A 27,867-nucleotide genomic window follows, 5' to 3' on the forward strand; every position below is an offset into this window, starting at 1 on the left:
AAAAATTGTTAAAAGACATTCCAGAAAAATGATAAATGGACAAAGATCTTATAAAGATCTATGAAATATTTTTCTTGTATTTCATATAATAACATATATATTTTATGCATGGTGAGTATATTTTAGATTTTTTGATAATGGATATTCGAATATAATTATTATGCTTAAAAATTAATGCATTAATAACATAAGATAATTAATAGAGATTCAATTGAATTTTGAAAAGAATTTTAAAATAAAGATATATATCCAAAATTTTCGTATTTTCATATTTGAATATCTTGCAATATCTTTAATCAAAATTGTTTTTCAAGCAGATATAAATAATAGCAATGATTTTAAGGTATATACACATATATAATATTAAAATGAATAAGAAAAATTAAGAACGAATGTAATATTGAATTAATAAATTCGTATGTTTTATTCATTTGCAATTATATATGTTGGAATCGGATTAAAAGGATATATCATGTTATATTCTTTTTTAAATAATATTAATAATAATATAGGTCAATGGTGATTTACTTATCTCGAGCTTCTCGCTTGTTTTTCGAATTTTTTTTATCCCAAAAACAATTGCAATTCAAATAGTACACGTATTGCTATTATATATTGCCGGTAAGCAAATGATTTATTTCGAAAATATATTATATTTTTCAATAGAATTGCAATGGAATATGTAGAATGCAATTTCTAAATAGGAATTTCTAAATAATTTTCAATAATTATTTACTTATTTAATTATATATTAATTTATGCATATAAATTATTTGTTAACTGGACTAAATATATTACAAATTCAAATTTTTTCTTTTTCTATATACACATTTCATTAAATTTAATAACTTTTATAAGTTATTATAATTTTATTTCATTTCTTTCTATTAAATAATATTAAATATCGTTATAAATATATTTACACGTTTTAAAACTTCGCGCGGTCTTGTGACGCCAATAGTATGCCACGTGTGCCAGTAGGTGGCGCCAGCGTGAACGTATAGACGCGACAGAAGTATTCGTAACTCGAATCCAGTGAGTACGTTTTCTCAGCTTTCCCGTGTCACGGTGTCGCGAGCACGTCTGTCGTTGACGCTCGCGGTGTCGGTTGGTTTTATCTAATCTGTGGATGAAAATTAAATTCCGTGAGTGTTAGTACCGGTCACAAGTGTTTGGTTGAGCGTACATGAATTGCACGAGATCGGAAGAGTCGGCAGGGTCCGAGAAACAGAGAAGAGGACGAATGACGAGGCCAGGCAACGAGTAAGAGACGAGCACGGGAACAGACAGAGAAAGAGAAAACAGTGGGGAGCAGGAGACACGGAACGAAAAGAGAGACAGAGAGAGATAGAGAACGAAACGAAATAGCAAAAGAAAGAAGCTAGAAGTGTGTCGGGCCAGTGTATCGAGGAAAGAGCTGGGAAATCTTGCTTTTCCTCTTCGTACGGCTGGATCGTTGGGGCAGAGGGTGTGCGGGTGGGTGGGGTGCCAAAAAGAGAGAAACAGAAACGAGACAGCTCGAAAAAGGAAGAAGTAATCCAGCCACGAAGGGTGTACGAGCTGTGCGTCTCGGGGAGGGAAGAGTATTGTGTCGACAAACGAGAGTGTGAGAAAGAGACAGTGCGGTGCCGTGTAAACATACATCCTATTGCCGTGAGTGCGTGCGCGAGTGGCAATCAGCGACGACTTAACATCATCGTCGTCGTCGTCGTCGTCGTCGTCATTGTCGTTGAACGCTGTCGTTGTCGTAATCGTCGAGATAGTGCAAAACTGCGTGGTCGGCGTCTCCTTCTAACAACTAAAGGAGACGTTAACTTGTCGAGACAAACGTACGAAAAATCGACCAACTAACGTGTTTATCAATCGTCACGGTGTATGACACGCGTATGAAACTTCATCACAAATGACAGTCCATCGAGTGAGAAGGGAAGTCGAGTGCTGGCTGGATTCGTCTGTCTAGCGGGCAAAGCGGTATGTGTAATTTTATTCAACGGTACATTTAGTGGACTCTTCTGTAAAAATGGCTTCTGACGCCTCTTCTTCCGTATATACATCATCGTTCCCTCCCACTTTCCCACTTTCAATCGTATTTAAACATTCTTTTATGCATGAAAATAGTTATTGAATGAGAAAATGTTTATTGTTAATATTAGTTTGATTAACTATTATTTGACGATAGCTGGGTCATTTTTAACCTCAACGTCGAATGTTTAGTTTATAGCGATAAGACGGAGGCAAAAACGAAACAAATGAATCTCTAGTAAGTCACGCAGTATAACTTAAAACTTTGAGGAGAAAAGATGTTAGACAGATTTTTCTCTTCATAACATATATTTATATATTTTTTATTTATATTGATTTGTAATATAACTATCATAATATCTCTTTATTTTATTTTTTTAAATATTTTATTATTTGATTTATAGTTAGATATATAGTTTTATTATAATTTTGTTATTATAATAAAGCTATTAATCATAATTTTAATTTATAATTATTACAATTCATTATATAATTATAGATTAGAATTATCTTGAAATTATTATAGTTTTAAAGTATATAATAAGTGCAGAAGTAGAAAGATAAGAGATAAACGTGAATAATATATTTTTCAATAATATTATCGATATAGTTTTCTAATTTTTTTACATCAATATAATAATATTCAAGTATAAAATAGCCTTATCAAATCTTTAGATGATAATTATGTATCAAAATTGATACATAATTATTATCTAAAGATTAAAGATGCCAGAATTTCGATCCTGTGCAATACGCAGGACTCGAGTATCGGCTGATACGTGCTTCGTTTATAAACATTCACGACCTATCCTGCATGATATAGCGTGCAACTTGCATGCGTAAACGTAATTGACAACGGATCGTGTGACTACCGTTCGGACACCCGTTACGTTTTAAAAAAGATCCTTTTACATTTTCTATAAATATCTGACATTCCACCATATCTATTTCTAATAGATATATAATTTGATGCGACCTTGAAACACTAATATTAGATAAAAATTGAAGTTTGAATACTTATTGAAAAATGCATGTCGCGTGTTTTAACCTATCTACCAATCATTGAACATGTTATATAGTTCAATATGTACATATATACATTTTCAATGACATAAATTACACAAGTTTCATTATTTTCTTTATAACAATATCTCTAGAAAGGACTAACATATCTTGAACACTCGCTTGAAATATTTGTGAAAGTATTTATTCCACACAGGTATGGAATTAAACTAGTACAATGTTACTATATATATATACACATATATCTAAACTCATCAGAAATTATTCAATCTCTTTTCTAAACCGGATTAATACTGAAGTATGGACAATGTAACTAACAGACAAAATTTTCAGACAATCTTAAATTTATATTTTAAATTAGAACATTTTCTAATTTAAAAAAAATGTTCTAATTTAAATTTTCTAAAAATTTTCTAAAAAGAGAAACGAAGGATGATCCTTGATATTATCGGTTAACGTCGGTTAACGAACCTGGAACTCTGAAATGTTAATGTCTTATTACGTCACGTTCGTTTACCGTGGTCAAAGAAAGGGGTCAAAGACGAAAGGAATGGGAGGAGAAAAAGAGTTTGAGACGACTAAAAATGGCGTGGCACGGTATACCATCGCCTCACGGATACAGATTACAGACTCTACTTCGTATCGTTCATCTTTTTCTTTTTGCTTTTTATCCATTTCTCTATCTTTTTTTTCACATATGCACTTCATCATGTATTACATTCATAAAGTTGTCTCGTTCTCGAGTGTCTATAGTCTCGAGAACAGAAACACTCTAATTATTTCTAATTGTTCTCGACTTCGAGGACGAACAGAGGCAGACAATAGATATCGGTAACTGTTTTATACAATGAAAGTTATTAGAGGTTTCTATCGATACGGCACACCCGGCATCTTCCGCGTGTCGAAGACTCATGAAATCTTGGTAACGGGACGCTAACGCTACCTGTTACGCACTCGTGATAGTGCGTTTATATTACACATTACCGTAGGTTATCGCCTTTTAAATCGTGAATTTCACAGAGGAGTTCATACGCGTACGACGGTTGCCGTTCTCCTTCTATTTTATTATCTTGGTTGTGAAACGTCGTCTTCGCGAAATAACGCAGTTATTATGCAATATATTTTTTTTTTCCCCGTATTTCTTTCTGCTTTTTTCTTTCACTTTTCTTTTCCTCGATGTAATTCGACGTTAGAAAGCGCGATCATGCGATTGATATATAGAAAACAGTTCAAAGATCGTGAAAATTGTCAAGTCACAATAATAAAAATATTAGAGCCAAAGATAGTCATTCTTTGTTACGCAAAGAAATGCAAAATATAATGTTCGATTATCTTTGAAAACAGAAATATTTATGTATTGATAGTTGATAAGATATATAAATTATCTAAGATACGATATGGAATTCACGATGGATGATAAGGAAAAAAAATCGAAAAGAAAAAATTTAAGTGCATTATTTGCAGCTTTCACAAACGTAGATAGTAAATATTCTTACAAGAAATTGAACGAGCAATTAATTCACTCTTATTGCATTGAGCAAAAGTAGGCATAGCGCATTTATTAATTTTTTAATGGCATGTCATGCGAGATGTTGGCATTTCACTCGTCTCAGACACATCAATAGAGATGAAATTCATGGGAGATTCTCACGAATGATGATGATGACCTTAGCTCGACGAGGTCCCTCGTTGTCCCTCATAAGTACTTACGTGCATCGTCGTCTGGTAATGTTAACGAGCTTCATCGACGAAACTTGTTTCCTCTTGAAGAAATTGCAGACTAATGAAATTTTTTATTTGACTTTCTAACCATCCAATCTGTTTGCTTGATTTCTGGCTAATCGAGAAACCGAGAAATTAGATTACCTTTGTAAAATCTGATTTCCTCTTGTTGAAATTAAAGTTTTCACGATGAAAAATTCTGACATTTTTAGCTGATATATGGGCAATGAATCATTAATTAGAAATACAGCAGTGTAATTAGAAATAGAATGACTGTGGCTGAATAAAATGAATTATTCAAAATATAATAAATATTGGATTTAATTTCAAGATTTCAATTTTAATAAATTAAATGATAAATTAAATAGTCAAATGAAATTAAAAAAAAAATATTACCATCATTTTTTATAAATAAACCATGAATCATAGAATTAGAATTATAGAATTTAGTGATATACTTATTAATTTATCAAATAAAATTATTGAATTTTCAAATATATAATCAATTCAATTACTGAATCACGTTACATAGGAATTAACTAACTTATAAGGATCATATAAAACTCAATAATTCAATATTTTACTTTTACACATATTCTAGAAATCTTTCATTATACATCATATTTAAATATAAATGTATTTTTAGTATCCATTCAAAAAAAATTATAATTTTTGATATATTCATATATAAAAAATCATATTGAAATAATACTTATATATTATTTTGCAGATTTGTACAGACAGCGTAAATAGCATGTCCTTGCCGAGAAATTGATTACGAATCCTAATTGAATTACTTTAGATAATGCCTATGATTCCACTGGCATGACCGGATTAAGTATCTCCGTTGCCACGTTTCTAAATCCAATTTGCCCATGTTCACGATTATCTGTTTTCGGTGCGTATTAGTATATAAGTAACAGTGGTTATCAACTTCGTAAATCTTTAAATTTTTTTCTTTAATTTCTTTCTTTTTCGAAGGAAAATCAATAAAGGAATCGATAAAGGAAAAATCATCATTCGTAAAAATTAATAGTAAGTTTGTATTAAAATATTACAATTCTTAATTTTTATACTCATTAAGATAGAATTCATTAAGGAATTTGAGGTTAGGAAAAGTTTACATTATTTCTGATTAAAGAAACGATATATTTCTTAAAGAACAATATATATTGATAATAAAAAAAGAAAGTATTAGAGTTTATTTTTTTGCTTTGAAAAATGATGGAAATTTAACAATTCACATGATACAAATTAATAAAATTAATACAATCGTTTTATTTCATAATTTATTCAAACAACGAACGTCGATTTCATTTCTTTTTTTCCTTTCCGTTTAGCTTGAATTACCGATATACATAGTTGTTGTCGAGATAAACTCGTGGAATCGTTCATTCGCGGAGGAATGCAACGATCCGTGGCGCACAAGTTTACACTCCAATGTTATGCAACGTTGGTGTGTCGATAACATAGTTTCCGAGTTGGGGGCGCGTACAAGCATGGTGTCCAAGGGGACACCGTAAAAAGTTTTATCTTCGGTTGATAGCCGTGTCTCGTGGTTCATAACTCGATGTGCAATGGAACCAGGTCAATGGGCGACCGAGAGATACGCGTCGTGCGCAGGTGGATGCTGATACTGGGGCGAATGTAAGGTTGTTATTGGGAAAATGTCAAGTCCAATCAGTCGTGGCGAGATATTTGGACGAATAGACGTATTGTAGGTTTTTCACACCTACCTCGGCGAGAATCGTTTAATAACTCGGTGCACGTGTTCGTGTATAGATTTATGTATGCAATCGTGCGTTCGTCCATCCCCCCCGTGTAACAAAGGTGGCGTGAGTTCCGGAATATCGGCTCGATAGGTACAGGTAACCACTGATGAGCGCGATAAAATTAATTAGGTACACGGTAATAGCGAGTTCCATAAGATACCCCTTGAGTATTTCAAAGAGGAGTGGAGTGAAGATAGGCTTTTAAAGGGAGCATGCTCGGTCTGATCTTGTTTCGCTATTAATGCACGTTGCAGATATGATGTAATGATTCGTACAAGTTCTTCGTGAGACTTTGTTTCACACTATAATTGATACGTGCTCGATTATATTTATATTAAAAATAATTTGATTAAAATTTTATGGAATGACTCACGAAACGAAACTTTTTTTCTTTTCTTTTAAGAATGTGTATATTTTGTTTAGGATCTATAACATTAACAAATTTTTGGAATCTTGTAAATTTCGGTTCTAAATTAATCGATAGTAACAATATTTATTTTTTAGCTTAAAAGAATTTCAAAATGTAAACAGTTTCGAGTGCTCCATTTCTAATTTATATCATTATCTCTTCTTCATTATTAATAACATAGGAAAAAATAACTTTACAATACATCATTGGACTTGTATCTTTGGACTCGAATCTGATTTCGTTAATTGCTTACCAATTATAATGCGATTCTGATAAGCCTGGATTATAGGTCAATTAAATTGTTTCCATCTATTAATGGTAAAATGTAGATTAATGTTTTTCACATTTGATTTCGATTTTTTTAAATATTTAATTTCATCTAGGAATTGAAAAGAGGCGTATCGGTTTTTAAACGATAAAAATATTTCGAGACAGATTTCAATCCCTCTCCAATTCGTCCATCAATGATGATGCACGTCGTTATACTAAACGGGTAACGTGGAATCAATTGCGAATCAGTCGATATCCATTTACAAAACCTTTTTCCGCATACCGCGCATTTTAATCAGAGCGTAACGAGTGTCTGGGCTGTGTTATGCCCACCAGGGTGATAGAAAATACGCGTCGAGACAACTCGACCAAAAATAATGGTCGACTAACTTTGTAACCTAGACTGGCCTCGAGTGTGGAGACCTAACTCAACACTCTCCATACCCCACTTTTCTTAGAAGCGGCACTTCTGTCTGCCCGCGAGAGAATTCGATCGAACAATACGAAGAAGTTTTCTGGCACACGTGTGGCTGCACGATTATCCACAGTTTTAAAGAAGAATCGAGCAGCTTTGCAAGAAACAGTCAAAATTAGAAAATCGAATAAATTGGATATTTTGGAAAGCTACATGAATTTGAATTTATAAATTGAATTATAATTTTTAAAACGATTCGATTCTTTTTTTTTTTTTTCACGAAAAAAAATTTAAAAGGTAAATAATGTCGTGTTTACATATGTAATTTTAAAAATATGTTTGCGTAGGCAGATATATTTTTTTCATACTTTAAAGATAAACTGAATCGTAACATTTTTTTACTATTCTAGATATTCTAAGTATAGACAAAAATTTTAGGATACTTATCAATGTCTTTATTGCGTTATAAAATTGTTTGTCGAGTCAAATATATTTCAATAGGAATTAGAAGTTGAAGTAAAAACTTTGCTTGAATAGTTTAATTTATCTTAAATCATTGAATAATTATGATATAAATTTACTTCTTTAATTTTTTTTACATCTATTTTGCAATGGTCAGAAAAAATAAAAGCTTATTTGTGCTATATCTATAAATAGAATAGATAGGGAGTAATAATTTTCAATCGTATTCTATTATTTTATCTGTTTCTTTTATCAAATGATATTTCCACAGTTACCTTATCTACATGCAGATATATTATATTAAACATAAATAGAATAAAGATAATATTTTCATATATCAATTTTTTACACAATTACTTTCTTATATCTTTCGACTTTTTTTTTTTATATAATTAGAATATTGTTTTTAAAAATAAAATCTTCATATGATTCTCTTTTATCTCATCATATGATTCCTATTCTGACAACGTATGATCTATATCCCTATATCTATATCCCAATAAAATATGAAAAAACACACGCCCAGTGAAAAAATATTGAGAATTTATAGAACAATTTACTCTAATTATTCAAATCAACTTCTATTAAATTTAAAAATCCGACTATTGCGATGATTTATTTTAGAAACTTAGATATCATTACATATACGTTATATGTAAAATTAATCCCGTTATTGCGACTTCAATAATCTTCACAATCATCGTACAATTCTCTTTTACGTCATTTATTCAGCGTATGAGTAAACAAGTTTGTTAAATCACGAATCGATGAGCGAATCGTTGTGTGCCAAGGAAGAATAAATTCACTTGTTACACGTATACGTATACGTCCACGTGCGTCACTTATGTAAGGTGAACACATAAAGGATTATGGAACCGTATCGTTGTGTTACGAAAAGCTCTAGGTAGTGTATCGCGCGTTCATAATTCCTGTCAAATATTTTCGAGATCAGAGGGAGGGCGTAAGGCATCTTCTTTGATTGTTGCTCGCGTAAACTCCTCAACGTTGTGCCGTTTTAATTTTAAACTGGCATACGAGAACGGCGCGGGAGTCTATCTTATATATATATATATATATATGCTGTCTTTGTTCGTTCCTTTCATACTTCCGTGCAGTTCAAAGAAAATGTATTTTTACATATGTTTCGATCTTGAATCGGCGCCATATAAGGAGTTCACGTTTATTAATTTTTAACATTCTTTTCTATATTTAATTGTTATGTTCGAGGAAACTTTTAATATATATGATAATCCAAATGAATATTTGTTATATAATGATAGTAATTTTTTTGATAATGATTGAAATATATTTATTATTTCTATGAATATAAAGTAATGTACAATAAATGAATATAATGAGGAAATTTTTTAAATCTGTTTTTTTACATAATTACAATGTAATTACATCATAAAATTTTCTAAATCTTTTTTACATTGAATGAAGATAAATCATTTGAGATAAATATTGAGGTAAATCGCAAGAAAATGATTTCAAATTAAAAAAATTTATTATCCATCGTATGAGAAAGATAAAAATTTTATCCTATATTATTTTCTTTATAATTCAATCATTTATAAGAAACAAATATTGAAAAGTAATAGTGCACACAGCGTGTATAACATGTGTGTAGCGAGAGTTCGTGAACACGGCTCCTCCTACATGTTAGTTATGCATCGTTTCCGCCTTTGACGTAGCATACATAGTCCTGACGTAAATGTGTTTCGTAGCACGATGGCACGAAAAGAAACCGGAACTGGCGTGACGTCTGTCTGACAATCAAACAAATATTCCGGTCTATCGGTACATGATATCTTCTCCTTGACGATCTTTGATTTTTCTTGCGATAATTTTTAATATATTCCAATAATTAACAGCAGGTGTAGAATTTTGTTTTATTTTATGTAATTGTTTAATTTTTTCAAATAGTTTAAATTAGTTTAGGATTAGTTAAAAAATAGTATATAATATTAGGTAGATATATGTATGTAAGTTTTGCTTAATTTATTAAATATTTAATTTTTAATTTAATTTTCAATTGTGGTCTCGTTGGATGAATATAAATGTAAATATAAAAACTATAATAGTTTGTTTATATGATGTTGTACAATTTTTTTATTGATTTAGTATTTAAATTATAAGTTCTAGATTTATACATCTTTGTTGTGATATTTTTAATTCTATCTATTATAGTTATATAAGGCACGATCGTATTCTCTACAGATTGAATTGTACATTATTTACGGCTGATATATATCGGACTTTTCTTCCAATATATCAGCAATATAATGCAACCTTGTAGTAAAGTTTCAGATTTAAATATCGCAAGAAAATCATTATATAAATAACGAAATTATTATATATATATTATAGAAAATATATTATATATTTCATATATTAAAAAAGTAACATTATTTTATAATTTCTTTTATTCATTTCTTACGTTAAAAATACGAATTGTTATATAGATGGAAATTATTTGGATTTAAAATGTCTTTTAATTTACAAGCCCAAGTGTTGGCCATCTGCATCCCCCACACCGGAAAAGACTGTAACTTTTTTCTTTATTTTCTTTGAAACCTTTCAATCATCTTTCATCATCTTCCCAAACATCGTTTTTTACTATTTTCTTCACTTTTTATTCAAATCAACTAATATATAGAATATCTGGTATATAATCGTTTCTATAAAAACCATTTCAGGCAATAGAATAAATCAAAATAGAATTAAGAGAATCACATCATTTTCAAGCTTCTAAATTGTTTCTATGTAATCGTATAAACAGAATTCGGTGTGAGATGTACGAATAACACATTACCATTGAATCTAGGAGACTTCAAGTTAGGGATATTTACGGTGACATCGTGTTTGATTTATTAACGATTCAATTTCACCCTAAGTACGGCCATTACGAATCGAGATAGGGACCAATGCATTCAAATCGAGCCATAAATTATTCAAGCCTCTTTTCGTCGGTCGAGAACAACTGGTTCTCTCAACTTGTGTATATATTGTACAGTAACGAACGATAAGAAAGCAATTTCGCGTGCAGTTGAAACAATCGGGGTGAGTCCGGTGAATCGCAAATTGCAATCAGTACGTGACCACTTTTCACCGAAGCCTCCGCCAAACTTGCGGAAACCTTTTTTACCGATCGATCTCCCAGTTCCCAGTCGATCGACGAGGCCCTGCTTAATTATTATTTCTTCCAGGTCTAAAAATAATCACCGACCCTCTTTTCACGATCCGTAAACTCGTTGCAGCGGAAAATGGTCGTCGAAAGAGGATCGATCGATTTTGCAACTAAAGCTACGCCGAATACCGTTTTCGATATTCCGGAAAGAACACCGGAAACGAGAGACCCGCTTATATAGAACCCTTATATATAGAAGCGATGGGAGCTTCATTTCTGTAAGAAAGAAACGGTATAAAAATAATATATACAGGATGATTCAAAAATGTATATTAATATTTTAAAGAGAGATTATATATACTAAAGACAAAATATTATATGCTCTATATAATTTATATTTTAGTTAAGGGTTCGAAGTATTTATATTACAAATAAGGTTAGATACATACACATGACCGTCCTTTTCAGCTCATTAAATTTTTATTTTAGAAATTTTTTAAATTTATTGTGTATTCAATGATGCAAGTGATAATTGATGATTTATAAGAAAGATTAAAAAAACCAAAAAATAATATATTGTTGAGATAAAAGGTAGTGGGTATTTCAAATATTTTTTTAAGCATTTATAATTAAAAAAATAAAATATGTAATATATATATATATATATATATATATATATATATTCATATAAATTTCATTTATTTTAATGTGCAGATCTGTTGAAATATTGAAATGAGAATCATTATGAAAATTATGAATTTACCTTCTACTTACAGGCGATTATCTTGATTCTGATCTTTAGACGCATCCAATAGGCGCGTAGAAGTTTATTTTCCATATAAGGTAGACAATCGATTCGTTGTTATTTACGGATGCGATGTTCGCATTTGCACGTATGCAGCACGTGCATGTTATTATTGCAGTCACGATGCTGAATCTTTTCGCTGGACAACACGACCACCTCATACGATTTCTATGCCGAGACCGTGGTGGAAACATTTATGTTTATAATTGCTTCGAAGTACATTTATTATGCTTATGGAATAAGTTATAGAAAATTGAACGATGCTTATGAAAGTAAAACTTATGAACTTTTGAAATTCTAAATGTTAGGTTTGGCAAAAAAAAGAAAAAAAATTATTTTTAGAATCCTTTGAGATTAAAGCAATCAAATAAAATTATTATTTTATCCTAATTAAGTCTTTTGTTAAACTTTTATGCTTCCTATAAATTTTAAATGAAATTAATTTCGAAGCATATTGAATTTTTAATATAGAAAATAAATAAGCGAGAGTTTTATTTTAGATATTCAAGTAGAATGTGAACCTTTAACATTAAAGAAAAAAATTTTTTAAAATAATCACGAAACACATAATATGTAGAGCGGAAAACTTACCGCTTTCCAAAGCTTGAAGATTTTCATATTCAATAAATATTGTAATTTATTCATATATTTTATTGTGCGTTAGAAATATAGTAAAAAAAGTTAAGAAAATAAAAATTAATTCTCATTTATATTTATGAAGAAATGAATAGATGGACGTATATGGGTTAATAAAAAAAAAAACATTGATATTTATTTCATCACTCGAGCAATAACTTCTACATCACTCTCTTGATCAACTTATCAATCTACCATCATAAATCATCATCACAACTTTCAATCACATCCATCCAATTTCCATTATCGTTAAAACCTCTAGAAATGGGTTGGAACGGAACAAGTTTCACCGTTGCGCGATCCGATCGACCATTCACGGCTCGTTTCCTCATTTCAGCGACACGAGATGCATCGGAGGGTGGGGTACAGCAACTACGATGGCAAGATTGCCGGCCTCTACGACCTGGAGGAGACGCTTGGCCGTGGTCATTTCGCCGTAGTAAAGCTCGCCAGGCATGTTTTCACCGGTGAGAAGGTCGCAGTGAAGGTCATCGACAAGAGCAAACTCGATGAGGTTTCGAGAGCACACCTTTTTCAAGAGGTAAGCACATATAGAGATGACATGGTATTCATTTTTCTTTTTTTTTATTTTCGTTTCTGAATCGTTAAAAATATTCCCAATTTTGAGACAGAAATTATTAGCTTTTTTTTTATGTCTTTCGAATCGACAAGTAGATTCTAAAATAATAAAGTTTTAATATTAGAAAGTCATTTTATTAAAAATTACGAATTTTCAAACGCAATCTAATATTGGATCTAGATATTCTTCTGTTTGCGCAGCAAGAGATTAATAAAACAAAACAATTGGAATCACTAATTAAAACATAAATTATTTTGACTTATTTAAAATATAAAATATAGAAAAAGGAAAAATTTGTATTACTACAGTCTCAATTAGGATCCATTAGGTTATCTATTTTTTTATCACTTTTGCATTAACTATCGTCTCATTTAATATGTAAGTCAGTAATATGCATTTTAAATATATTTTCTAATTCCATTCGTCGAATATAAATTGATACAGAAATCGAAAAAGCCGCCATTAGTGTTATCTAAAGGAATTATCATGAAATTAGTAAGAAATATTTTTCAAAAAATTCATGTGCATGGGAATATATAAAAATGATATTCATTCATTTTCTTCTCCTCCTTTTTTTCTGTTTTTTTTTTCTTTTCTTTTCTTTTCTTTTCTTTTCTCTCATTCGTCGCATGTCTCATCAATGCAAGTCGACGAAGGCGACCGCATATCCTTCATCCCTTTGTTCCTGCACCCCTGCGAGTCGCATGAATGGGAATACGTCGAGCACAAAGCGAACCGTGAAGGAAATGGAAACGCGTGCTAATCTCTTCCTTCTTTCCGTTTGCTCGCTCAATGATTGTAATGCATCGCGTGTATCGTATTCGAGAGCACGGAGTTTTCTTCAGCTTCTCCAACCTTTCACATCTTTGCTTATTCTGCCCGATGATCGAGGCGATCGTACATGGATTTGCAATGGATTTCTTCTTTTAGACGGGATATTGGAAAGTGATAAGTCGAAATTAATCTAAATTTTTAAAAATAAAAAGCGATAAAATTGATTACACATTTCTTTGTTGGTAAATTATTGGTAACTTTGGAAATGGATTTTGAAAGAATAGATTTGATCGAAATATGAAAATTTTTTGTACATTTTATAAAGAGGCTTTACTTTATCGGATAAATATTATTATTTTGTCATTTGTTATCAATATTCTTCCATATCTCTCGATTAATTCTCAAAATATGTTCGCCATCATTTTTTTGCGAGGATCCATTATTCTGTTAACTGATGAATATTCTCTTGAAAAAAATATGGTTTGAATTGATGAAATTAAGTGATGAGAACATCACTTCATTTTTCAAGTACGTATCACTCAGATAATGCTGCGGCAATAGAATAGAATAATAATCCATTACAGCCTCTAAATAATAATCCTTTACGTCTTGTTCGAATAATAGGAATTTATATATAAGTGGTTTCAATCAATAGGAATTCCATCCCTTTATCGTACATATTCATACAAATTTTATGCCAATCCTGATAGATAATAATTATGATTATACACCATTCCAGCGAATTTAATTAATAATCCAATAGAATCAAACAAAGGGAAACTAATTTCAAGATAAAAAAAAGACACAATTGGATCATATGGATCCAAACATGATATGAGAATTAGTTGGATAAATGAACCTCAAATAAATTCGCAATAGGATAAATTTGATTTCAATGAAGCTCGGATAAACACAATTGTTCCATCAGCTCTAATACCGCTTCCTACAATCTTCATTATTATCGAACATTCGATGTTAAATATTAACGACCGATTGCGTAAGATCCGCTCGACGGCATCGCGTAGGAAATATCTACGATCCGCTTCGAACTTGTAGATCTTGTTAAGGTCAACGAGATAATGGCCGCGATGGAGAGAAGGAGAGAAAGGGTCATTGACCATCGGTACGAGGGCAAATGTCGAACCATCCTGCACCCCCCCCTGCATGCCACCATGCCCGATCATCATCCTCTTTTGTTTCTATGTCCGCAGGTGAGATGCATGAAGCTGGTGCAACATCCGAACGTGGTCAGACTTTACGAGGTGATAGATACGCAAACGAAGCTCTATCTGATCCTCGAGCTTGGCGATGGCGGCGACCTCTACGATTACATCATGCGCCATGACAGCGGCCTCAGCGAGGAGGTATATATCTCGAGATCGTTTCAACATTATTCCACTTAATGATCCTGTTTTATCGGAGAGAAAATGAAGTCATTCTGCAGGCATTGGCTTCGCGCAGAAGTTTTTCTCTCCCCCACCTTTTTTTTTTTTCCCTCTTTTTGCTATCTTGCTATTCTAGGTCAGTATTTCTTAATATTTTTCTATTTGCTCGCGACCCAATTGAAATCTTAACAAACAGTTTCTTAATCATAAAATATATTGCATGCTTGACTAGTTTAAAATTAATTGTAATGTATCAAGTATGTACAAGTAGTTAGGTATTACTAAATAGTTGTCTTTGAAACATATATATATATAATTATTAAAGATTATTATTCCTGAATTTATGGGTATTTATGTTCATTTATATATTTTTAATAGATTTTTCAAAAGCTTATATTATATTTAATTTCTTGGAGATAAGAATGTATTTAAGAAGAATATGAAACACTATAATTTTTTTGTCATTTATATTGAGATAATTGATTCAAATCATATTATATTATTTTTTCAAATTTGATGTTATCGTATTATTAAATTAAAAGAAAAAAATCTATCTCGAAAACTTCAGAAATATACCAACTCACAGCCAAATCATCGTTTAAAAATATATTACAGCGAAATTATGAACAGCTTCCAAAAGTACTTTTTTTTAAATGTAAATCGAGTAAGGTAAAATACTTTAAAACATCGAAATCTAAAATAATATTCGAATCAGTCTAGATATCAAAAATTAAAGCACTATTTAAAGTAATAATTTTCTAATAATAAACATTATACATTATTCGAGATGTATCTTAGATCTCTTAATAGTTCTGCTCTGCCTATATCTCCAATTCTATTAATAACAATTATACCATTGATCAAATTCTACTTATCATACGCCGCATATGAATCACAGAACGAGCGTAATCATCGTATGCTGAAGATGGAGCATTCCTTATTCATTACCGGAAACGCAGTGAATTAAGAATTCTTGTGGCGAGGCAATGATGTGTTCCATTTCGATTCATTTCGATTCCATTCAGTCTTATGGAAACTCGAGAATATCCTCGATTCGTTGTTTTTCGAACATGATCGATGGGGGAGGCATCAAGGCCGCAACCTTTGCTTTCTCGAGGTTTCCGCTCATATGCTTTTAATCGATCACAGGTGGCCAGAACGTACTTCCGGCAAATAGTCAGAGCCATATCGTATTGCCATCGATTGCATGTGGTGCACAGGGACCTGAAACCCGAGAACGTGGTGTTCTTCGAGAAACTCGGTACCGTGAAGCTCACCGATTTCGGATTTAGCAATAGATTCTGCCCTGGCCAGAAGCTCGAGACTTCCTGCGGTTCCCTTGCGTATTCGGCGCCGGAAATCCTACTTGGCGATAGTTACGACGCTCCTGCCGTTGGTGAGTAATATCGATTTATTTCGAGCTATTTTTTTTTACTTGTGTCGGTGCTTTCGATAGTTTTAGAGATAAAAAATAAAGCAACGGAAAAATATATAAATATATTTAACTATGTTTTTCATATTTTTTTTTTTTTTTTTTTGCGTTATTGTAAATAAGGAAATGAAGCAGTCGGTGTTACTTAATTCGGTGTTACTTTCAAAGTTACACGACTTAAAAATTAATATTTCTTCTATGAAATAATTTTGAATAATAGTATCAATATAATGTAATTATTATTTATATGATTTACAATTTATAATTTTAATGGATTTTAAAGTTAAAAAAAAATAATGATTGTTAATCTGTATTATCTTTTATGAAAGACGTATTGGTATAATTATAAAGTGTTATTAGAAAGATAAGGAATGAGTATAAAAGCATACTAATTTTATTGAATATGTAAAAAACATTCTGCATAATTGCAATATGCTAGACATAAAATATTTCTTTTTATTCTTAAGAAATGACAAATTTATTTTATGCATATCTAATATGCAAAATTTTTTTAATCTCAATTTAAAATAGAAGGAACCAGTACTGGCAATGTTTTATCAACTTTTTTACAATTTACAATTTTACATAAATGTAAGTACAATCTTATAATAAGTTAATTGAATTCCCCCTATTTATTATTAATCTTGAACTTCAGCATATCAAAGTAGGCCGGCATTCTTTATCAAGAGGGATATTTGGAAGATCTTTTGACAAAGACTATTGTTACATTATTGTCATATCTTTATCATAATAACTTTCTTATTGAATTTGATGAGAATCAAATCAATCAATTATTAAATACAAATTTGCTATTATCATCATCACTTTATTCCATTTTCTGAGATATATTTAATAAGATTAGATTTTCATTTTAGATAACAAATAGGAGGAAATTTAACATATGAGAACACATTTGTAACGGATGATTAAATCAATATTTTAATATATAAAAAAAAAAAACTTATCAAAGTTAAACTCATTCTTGATACATTAACAGTTAAAGTAATTAATCCATTTGTATCAACACGCCTTGTATTCATCGTTCCAATTCGCATTTTCAGATGTTTGGTCACTAGGCGTAATTTTGTACATGCTAGTGTGCGGTCAAGCGCCTTTCCAAGAGGCGAACGACAGCGAGACCTTGACTATGATCATGGACTGCAAGTACTCGATACCGCCACACGTATCCGACGGCTGCAAGCGTTTGATCGCGAGGATGCTCGTTAGGGAGCCAGAGGGCAGAGCGACGCTCGAGGAAATAGCAGCTGATCCTTGGCTGGCCATTGGACCCGACTTAGATTCGATGGAAGCGCTGCCTTTGGTCTCGAGACAACAGGTGTCTGATGATCATCATAATCATATAATAACTAAGATGGTCAACGGGAACATTGCCACCAAAGAAGAAATATTGGAGTAAGTATGTTAAATATTGAAGGAACTCATCTTATACGAGAATAGAAATCAAATTGATGATTGTATTGTAAATTTGTAAATTTCTACTTTACTGAGAATCCTATATTCAGATTTTTAAGACTTATGGTAGAAATTAGATAAATAGAATTAATCTTTTTAATCGAGTATTTTAATATTCAGTTTGTTAAAATTATTTCATAATTGTAGAGCTCTGGACAAGAACGAGTACAATCATATAACAGCAACGTATTTCTTGCTAGCGGAAAGAAAATTACGAGCTCATCGTCAGGAACAGGTGCAGAAGACACGTCCGGAAATCCTCGAAGTATCGCCTAGGTATATTTCGCACGCGCAAAACTCGTTCATAAAGACGATCAAATATATATTAATCATTCTATACATTTAACTATCGGTTATTTTCAGCCGGCAAGATGACGTGGCCACTAATATGCGTACCGACCAAAATTCATTGAGCACAGTTAACCAATCGCTGTTGAGTGTGCCACGGACACCGGGTGACGTGCCTCAGGTACGTATTCGATGATTTCTCTTCTAGCATACTATCGACTGTACAACAAATACGTGCGTATACAAAAATGTGACAAAGGCAAATAAATTACGATTTATTACGCGAACATATTTTTTTAGAATAAAAAAAAAAAAAAGAAAGAAAACGCTTGTTCTCGTTACAGAATATTCGAACCCGGAAGTGCAGCATCGTCCAGGAGGAAGAAGACGAGGACGATGTGTCCTCGTGCTCGGGTCGCGACGAACGCGGCAGCAATTCCACATTGAACTCGTTCAATCGTCGTGGTTCCCGATCTGAGGGTAAATTGTCGCACATCCTTCAAGAGAGGCTAGCTCAACTTCCGGAAAAACCGAATCACAAGCCTATATCGTCCCAGCGGAACTCGCAAAAGGACATTAACGTGATTCCAGTAATCACGGACGGAGAGGAGCGACTGATGTCTAGTCCAAAGAGCGGGAACAGTGATTCCTCGTCGCCTGTCCAATCCCAGAAATCGGGGGTCAGACCTCAAGCGGGCAATCAGCTCGCGGACAAAGTACCTGCAACAACGAAATTCGACTCGACGAATCAAGAGAACCTGAAAAATCGTTTCGACGATTCGTTGCCCGGCTGGTCGAGAAGAGGATCTTCGGAAAACAGGCCGAAATCGGTATCAGACTGTTTAAAATCGATGGGACCTGTCCCAGCGAACAAATGGAGGATGGGAGGATCGCAACACCGGTCATCTGCCTCGTCGCTGGATTCTTCGTTGACGATGAGTCCGTCGAAACCGTCCGAAACTAGCACGACTACTACCACGACCACCATCCTAACGGAATCGTCCACAGTGTCGATCCCTCTGAGGCCATTGACAGGGCTCAACGATAATCTGTCGTTGACGCCTAAATACAAGACCATGCCATCACCAGGAAGCACTGGCTCCACGTCTACGCCATTAAATGAAATTCTAGAAGACGGGGATGCGTTGCCCCTATCCGGCAGCGAGAGCGGTGGTTCCAAGTGTCGGGTAGTCAGGAGGACGGGATACGAGCAGAGGAAGAGCAAGTTTCACAAGACGCGTACGACATCCTGCTCGAGTTCCGACGCTAGCGACGATGACAGTGAGAGTAGGAAGAAAAGGGCGCACAAATTGAGCACGTCTGCGAGCAAGTCGATGTCTTCTCGTCGTGACAGTCACGACGATTCCAGCGATTCTCAAGATCCTGGAGGGAGCGGCGGTGGGGGTGGGGGTGGAGGCGAAGGTGGAGGAGGCGTAGGAAACGGGGAGCATACAACGGAAACGCCACCGAGTGAAACGAATCGCAAAGACAATGGAAACAACACCACTACAACAACGACCACAACGACTGGAGGAAGGCATCGGTGCTCGGAAAATCAGGTTATATTCGGCAGAAGACATCGCGCGGGTAGAAGAAGAGCTGGTGAAACGCGACTGCGCGAGAGCCAATCTTTAAACCGCATCACGGAAGTCCAAGAAGCGGAAGGACCGTCGGCGTGTCATAATCACCACGTGTCACGCAACTCCGCTGTTCTAGGAGTTCAAAGCATGTCCTCCTCGTCGTCCTCGGTGTCGCAGAGCAGCACAGGCTCTCACGGAGTTCCCCAGCCCTTATCCCAAGCAGCAACGACAGTTCAAAAGGCCAAAGGTTTCGGAGCAAGGCTTCTGCAAAGTTGGTCCCTCAGCGCCGGCAAGTCCTCGTTAACTCAGCCGTCGAACAAACACACGAATTGCAGCCCCAACGGCAGATGTACCAAACAAGAGGCGCAACGGGATGCTTGCCAGAGGATCGAGATGTGCGACGAAAGGGAATTGAATGGTGGCTCGGTTAATCAGATACCGTCCAACGACAAAGAAAATAGGAACGGGTCGATGAATAGGAACGATTGCAAGAACAGGAAAATCCGGTTGCTTAGTCGATATTTCGCTGTGCATAAGAAACTTTGTGTTCCATTGCCAGGATTGTTCGGCAAAGGCCGGTTGTACAAAGCTCGTTCTTGCGGTAGCATTGCTCGGGACCGCGTCAGTCCACCGTCGCCTAAATCAATGTTGTTTTGCGCCACGGCCGACGACAAATGGCGGGATCGTCGGCAGTGGTGCGACGTGAAGCATCAGCATCGTGGCAGCGATGGGGACATCAATCAGAACTTGGGTCTCTCGCATCTGGTTCAAGAGAGCGTGGTAGGTAAAGGTTGCAGCGCGTTGCCCGCGGTTTGCCACATCCACCTGGGCGATGCATCCAAATGTTGTAGTCTCTGTTGATGAATCTGCACGGCGAGTAGATTGATGCACAAACGACGACGGAGAAAGACACCGTGGGTCGCGTAATTTTGACCTGAAGTCGCTGGAATCATGGTCCATGCGACCGAGTAGACGGGAATCGTCACTGTCCCGTGACGAGTAATGATTGCTCGCGATCAGAGGAAATGGAGAGGAAGAAGGCGCGAAGAAGAAGACGCGAGGGAACGTAAGGAGACGTAAAGAGATACGATTATTACGAAGTGCAATCAATTTCATGATGGTCGTTTTGCGTGCAGAGAGGGAGAAGGAAGAAGATAGAGGGAAAAGGAGAGTGGATGGGAAGGAAGATACGCAAGAAGATGTGGTGTGACACGATTAAACGCAAGATAAAGAGGATCTTCTTGTATGCGATGCGCCGTGTTGATCGTGTAGTTAACAACCGCGGTCTCTCAGCCGATTACGCAGCACGCGTCACAATGGTCAATGTATTCAATCGATCGTGTCATGTCCCCTCCAGTAGACCGATGCTGTGCCAGCAGTATCCCGATCCTATCCTTTTCAAACGCGACGCGCGTAATCGAAAGAGACTAGAAATAATAAGGGTCATGTCGGAGAGGGAGAGAGCGTTATCGATCGATCTTTCGCTCTGCGGGAAGTGTATCTAGTCCGTGTGAACAAACCTATATTAAAAATTACAGAGTTTATTATTATTAATATTATTATTATTGATATTTTATTATTATTATTATTATGATTATTATTATCGACTATAATTATTAATATTGTCATTCTCTTAGTTATCGTAATGCAGACATCGACCAAATCGCACGCAGAGTCGCGAGGAAAAAAAAAAAAAAGATCATCCGACGTCCATGGACATTGGAATCTCGCAACTTCGAAGGTTCTTCCTCTTTGTTCCGCTTTATTTATCTGTCTGTCCCCCCTGTCCATTTATCCTTCTCTTTACTCCTGGTTCCTTCCATGGATTGCGATCTTGCTACTTTTTCCTACGTGTAACGTAGAATATATTCGTGGCTGTTGCACAATAGCCTGCTCCAAGAGTGAGCAAAACTCTGTGTTTCCTTCAACGAGGGAGACTATACTTCTATATGTAACACGCTAATCGATTAGGCTTATGCGTATAGCGTATCGATCGAGGAACGTCTTCTGTGGTGCTATACGCGAAGATCTGACGCGACGAAGAAGAAAAGACAACGGAGGAAAATGGAAGATATTGAATTTTTTTAAACTATCCTTTTTTTATATTATAATTATTATTATTATCATTATTATCATTATTATTATTATTATTATTATTATTATTATTATTATTACTATTATTATTATTATTATTATTATTATTATCATTATTATTATTATTATTATTACGTCCTAGGGGATGAATACGATGATACGATACGAATGGAAATGATGGAAGATGTGCATAGGAAAGGAAGCATTGAAACTCTTCGAAAGAAAGTTTGAATGTGAAAAGTTCTGAACTTTCAGTTTTATAGAGTGCTCGAGTAACAGAAAGAGAAACAAAGTGACCTGAATAAGAGTAAAGTTGCTGCTATAACTTTTAAAGTAAGGTACAAGGTTTAAGGGAATATATAACTTTGCTGCCACAAGGGCATAAAAATCAAAAAGTTTTGCCCATCGATCATTGTTAGTTAAATCAATGAACAAGAGACTGCTATGCTGTTTTTTTTTTTTTTTTTTTTGAAACTATAAATCATAGTTATAAATCAAAAGAAAAACTGTTCTTTAAGAAGATTCAACATTCTGATACCAAAGCGACAATATAAAGATCTTGGAAATTGTTTGAATTGAAAAAAAAAAAAAAAATGAAATCTCCTAGGACAAATTTTCGTAATTGAAAGATCTGCATATGCACGATTTCTTCTCGTCGTCAAGTTCAAGAGACGATCCTCTTCATCCATCGAAGCTATTGGCAGCAAGTGTCAGCGCGCTTGCCGGCTGAGCGCGTACTTCATTCTTCATCCTCTTCATTCTGAACGTCATCGTCATCGTTGCCGAATGCACGCGTTCATTTTGTTGGAGAACGCAGGATGACTGTTGCTTCATGAGAAATATTTGCTGAAACAAATGTAACTGTAGAGTAGAATGTGTAACTGGGAATTTATCCATGACAAAATACGCTCCTTTTCTGCGTCGATCAATAAAGCTGCTGAAGATTAGGTCAGATAGAGAACTTTGTGAAACTTCACGGAACTCTGTAAATTGTTTGCTTCGAATATAGAACGCGGGCCATTCGGCAGAATTCTCGTTGAATTTAAGCGATGTACGTGCACACGCTTTTTCACCTTTTATATATATGTATATAAATATATATATATATATATATATATATATATATATATATATATATACATATATGTCGCCATGATGAGGTGGTGCATCGATTGAAGATCGAAATTGTGTATTTGTTTTAATAGCATAATAGAAAAAAGTTAATTATATTTAACCCCTTGTCTTTGAACATTAAGTAATACGTGGTAGCGATTGATAAATTTAAGATAAATTTAATAAAATTTATGTTGAATTTTTTATTTTCAATATTTCATCATAAATCAATTATTTAAGTTACATATTATAAATAATATTTTTATATTATTTTCATGTTAACATTTACTAAGCACAAGGGGTTATAAAGAAATAAAATATATTGAATATTTCGTAAATTTGTATTTCTAGGACTTATTATATAAGCGATACATTTTTTAGAAAAGATATATTTCTTTCACGTTGGAGTTTAAGGATTTATTGGTACTGCTGATATAACAATTGAAGGATTTATAACAAATGCAATTCTTGTCAAATTTTAATTATGATTTGGTTTGATATTTTATTGTTATTTATAATTTGATTTCCTAATAAAGAAAATTCAAATCTATTGAATGAAAAAAAAATAAAAATTGACAAGTGTCGTTTTTCTATAAGTCCTTCAATTTTTCTTAACTGATTAATGTTTTCTAAGAAAGAGTTACTAAGTAGTAATGCTGAATAACTATTTGCTCTAGTTGTGAATCACTGTCAGTATTTCTTACCGCGATATAGTGCGTTTGTGACACTCTAAAACATATCTATAACAATTTTTCAATATCTAGATAGATATCGTAGGAATCGATTTGTGCCATTTAGTCTCTCTCTCTTTTTCTAAATTCGCTGTATATGATATATAACTATTGTTCGTGGACATAACACAATCTAATTCTAGATATTCGTATAAATTTAGAATTGAAATTTAATATCACAACAGGGACCACATCATCGCAGTCCAAAATTCGTCTCATTGCTTTCATAGATTAGTGGATAGAACGAAAAATTAGGATAGAAATAATATAGTTATTTTATACGTATAATGTTCCTTTCTTCTTAATGATCTTACTATACATTTTACCTTTTTACAATTTTCGAAAATATTCGAAAGAAAGTAAGTAATATTCATATTAGTTAGTATTGATGAAAATCCAAGAATGAAAATCTTTTCTAAAAAAGAATTGCTTATATCAAAGTCCTCGAATGCTAATTGTTATTTAGTTCTATATTCACGGAAGTTTAAGTTTTTATACGTTTAGTGAATACTATATTTTTATTGTCTATTATGTTATAACAGAATTTTAAAATGCCCCTTTCTATTATTCTCCATTCTTCTATATTTTTCTCCTATTCTACACTTGCATTCATTAGTATCATATGTATAATTAATTTTAGATTAATGATTAATTAATAATGTTTTATGTTTGAATAAGTAATAATTTCAAGCATTAAGCATTATTAATTAACGAATAAATTAGTATGTATTATAAATTTTTTCTTATAACATTTTAGTAACTTCTATTTTGTTTATATTATACACATATCATTACACTGAATGTGTTAATCCAATACCAAGAAAATCAACGTTTCCCAATAATATTTAGATTTGCGTATTTTCAAAACAAAGCCGACAATCCCCGATCTTCGATTCTCGAATAGCACCTCATTAATAATTCGACGTTTCATGTCCCTCCCGAGTAGGCCAAGAGCGTTTGTATGTACCTAAACTGTACATCAGGTGTACGAATCTATGCGTAAAACTGTATGTACCGAGCCAGATATTTTTTAGTAATACAATTTATTTATTGTACGTCATGTAAAGAAAGAAAGAGAGTATGAGCGAGCGAGAGAAAGAAAGAAAAAAAAAAAGGACGATCTTTTCCAATCGTCACTGCCGACGATCGTCAATCCCCTCCCCCTTTTTCGCTTTTTTCTCATTAATACAACTTCTCTCACCCTCGTGTCGTCACTTCGAAAACAAGATCGTTTGCTTCCTCCACAAAGACTGAGCAAATCGTACAATAAATTTCCATAATCGCTTGAATGCCTTGTGTCGTACGATGACGATGACTCGACGAGACCAAAAGAAAGAAAGAAAAAGAAACAAACGAATCATATATAGTCGAATATGATGTCACGAATAAAATCACCCTTCTTCAATCACGTTTTATTCGAGTCGTGATAGTGCTATCGAATGTGCACCTTCTATAGATGAATTGTTAAGGGGAAAAAAAAAAAAAGAATAGTAATATTAAAAAGTAATAATAATAATTTACATTCAACGAATTTGTTCATCGTTTCGAGTCCCAACGAATCGCGACCAAGGTGTAAAACGGGCATTAAAACTATTTCCATTCAATGGAGATTTAAGAAAAGAAGGTGAAGGGAAGAATAAAGAGGAAAAAGAGAGTGTGAGAGAGTTAAAAGGAAAAGAGAGCAGGGAAACCATGACGCGTGAATTTTGCTATTTAGCTGTAGAGCTATCCGGAACCAGAGTGACGTGCTTTGTTACCGGGCATTATGGGTCACGGTGATGAATTCAAGCTTGACCAATTACATATACTTTACACACAGACACATACATACACAAATATACTTTCCCTTTGAAACAATCATAGAATTGTACGCCGTGTGTCCGTTCAGTTCGATCACTTTCTACGCGAATATTAGAGATACCTTTACAAATCCGCGAGAAAATAGAAAAAAAAAAAAAAAAAAAAAAAGAAAGAAAATAAAGAAATTAAAAAAAAAAAAAAAAATCGTTGAATGTATGCCTGCAGCTGCAAGTAACTTAGCGATTCTTGCATCGAGTTATCCGCTCGAAAAAAATTTCCTGCGCGATGCCATGTTGTCCCAAAGCGGATGCTATTTATGATAAATAAGAGATATTTTCGTGTTATAAAAATGAATCCATTAGCGGCGATACGCCCATTCCGATGCGTTGTAAAAAAAAAGAAAGGTGAAAGAAAAGAGAAAGAGAGTGAGCACGATAATAAATGATAACGAGGATTCGGTCGAAAGGGTTGCCAAGGAGATGCCGCTTTGTACAAATTGACGAAGCGTCGTTTCACGTTAATTCTCGTTCGCTAGTCCCGTCAAAGTTGTCCCTGGACAACGATACGCATAGAGTACAATGTCCCCGTGGTGATTTTTGTATAAGTGAACATAAAGTATGCCCCCTCCTTTTTTTCCACCGATGCTGTACACATCCATCGATCGCCCGTGTCTCGATTTTTAAGCGAGGATAAAAAAGAGAAAGAAAGAAAGAAAAGAATAATAAAAAGAGAGTATATTACATTATTAAGAAAAGTGTCCGCTTTAGATTTCGTAAATGTCAAACTTACTGCCAGCTGAGTGTAACAAAGAAATAATAAAAAAAAAAAAGTATAAAGATCCATTTGCGTGAGCCGGTAATAAAGACGACGTGTGTCGTCGTTGTTGCAATGTGCCGGAAACGCATAATCATTCATGCAATAAATTGTGTGCCCGAAACGAATAAATGAAAAAAAAAAAAAAATAATAATGAACCACGAGGAGCGAGTCTCTGCTGATGTTGTGTCTAAGTTTCTTCCACGTTGATTTTCCTTTCCCTGAGAATTTCTTTTTATACTTTCCAAATAGCAGCAGGAGAGTTAGTTAAATGTTATCATAGAGAGAATAAAGATTGCGGTTGCTCAAGGCTACTGAACCATCGTTCCCTCTCACCAAATCTTAAAAGACTTCTTTACTCGTTCATTAATGTCTTCTGTGATATTTATGCTGTTTAAACAAAAAACAGTGTAGATAGGAATTTGGCATCTTTCCTTGGTAATTATTCTTTTTTTTTTTTTTTATACATATAGCGATTGTGGAAGCAAGGATCGTATTTAGAATAATGTACGGGAGGAATGGCCTTGAGTAGCCGACATTTTTAGCTTGGAAAGCCTCGTTTAGATTAGAAATGAAAAGAGTGTCTTGAATTCAAGTTTGCGTTTACAGAAGTTGTTTGAATTGAAGCAATCTGGTTTCAAATAACCAGGAATGTTTAATGATTTTTGCCAATACGATTGAACATGAAGCATCGTCAAATCATTACGCTATATCTCCAATAATTCTGTTCTATATTCTAATCTAAAATAAAACGTTCATATATCCTTAAAATTATATTTAAATTCAAGAGACTTGAAATCAAACGAATTAATTAACATTAACGAGGCTTGACATAGGATAAAAAATAAAGAATCGTGTCTTTTAAAATCGGATAAAATTTATATTTATCATCAAGAATATTCATAAAGTAGGAATTTTATTAATCGTCTAAAATTATAATCGCGGGGAAGATGATCATATAACTTAAAGCTGTGACCACGTTTAAAAATAACATTGTACTTGTTCATTGTCAACAATCGATCATCGAATGGTGTGACGCCTCGGATATGCGTGTCATCAATGGGCGGTTTCGTCACACGAAAAAAAAATATATATATATATATATATATATATATATGTATATATACATACGAACAT

The 27,867-nt window shown here is 33.6% G+C and overlaps 1 protein-coding gene across 1 annotated transcript; it reads left to right on the top strand.

Moving 5' to 3' along the window:
* The first annotated feature begins 1,009 nt into the window (after nucleotides 1–1,009).
* Nucleotides 1,010–26,878, top strand: LOC413510 (SNF-related serine/threonine-protein kinase). The gene is made up of 8 exons (XM_006559222.3): nucleotides 1,010–1,971; nucleotides 13,004–13,207; nucleotides 15,232–15,384; nucleotides 16,555–16,801; nucleotides 17,899–18,250; nucleotides 18,458–18,586; nucleotides 18,674–18,779; nucleotides 18,943–26,878. Exons 2-8 carry the CDS (start codon nucleotides 13,013–13,015, stop codon nucleotides 21,037–21,039), a joined length of 3,279 nt encoding a protein of 1,092 aa, XP_006559285.1. The 5' UTR covers nucleotides 1,010–1,971; nucleotides 13,004–13,012; the 3' UTR covers nucleotides 21,040–26,878.
* The last annotated feature ends 989 nt before the right edge of the window (nucleotides 26,879–27,867 follow it).

The sequence above is a fragment of the Apis mellifera genome, linkage group LG10, assembly GCF_003254395.2.
Source record: "Apis mellifera strain DH4 linkage group LG10, Amel_HAv3.1, whole genome shotgun sequence".
NCBI classification, from domain to species: Eukaryota; Metazoa; Arthropoda; class Insecta; order Hymenoptera; family Apidae; genus Apis; species Apis mellifera.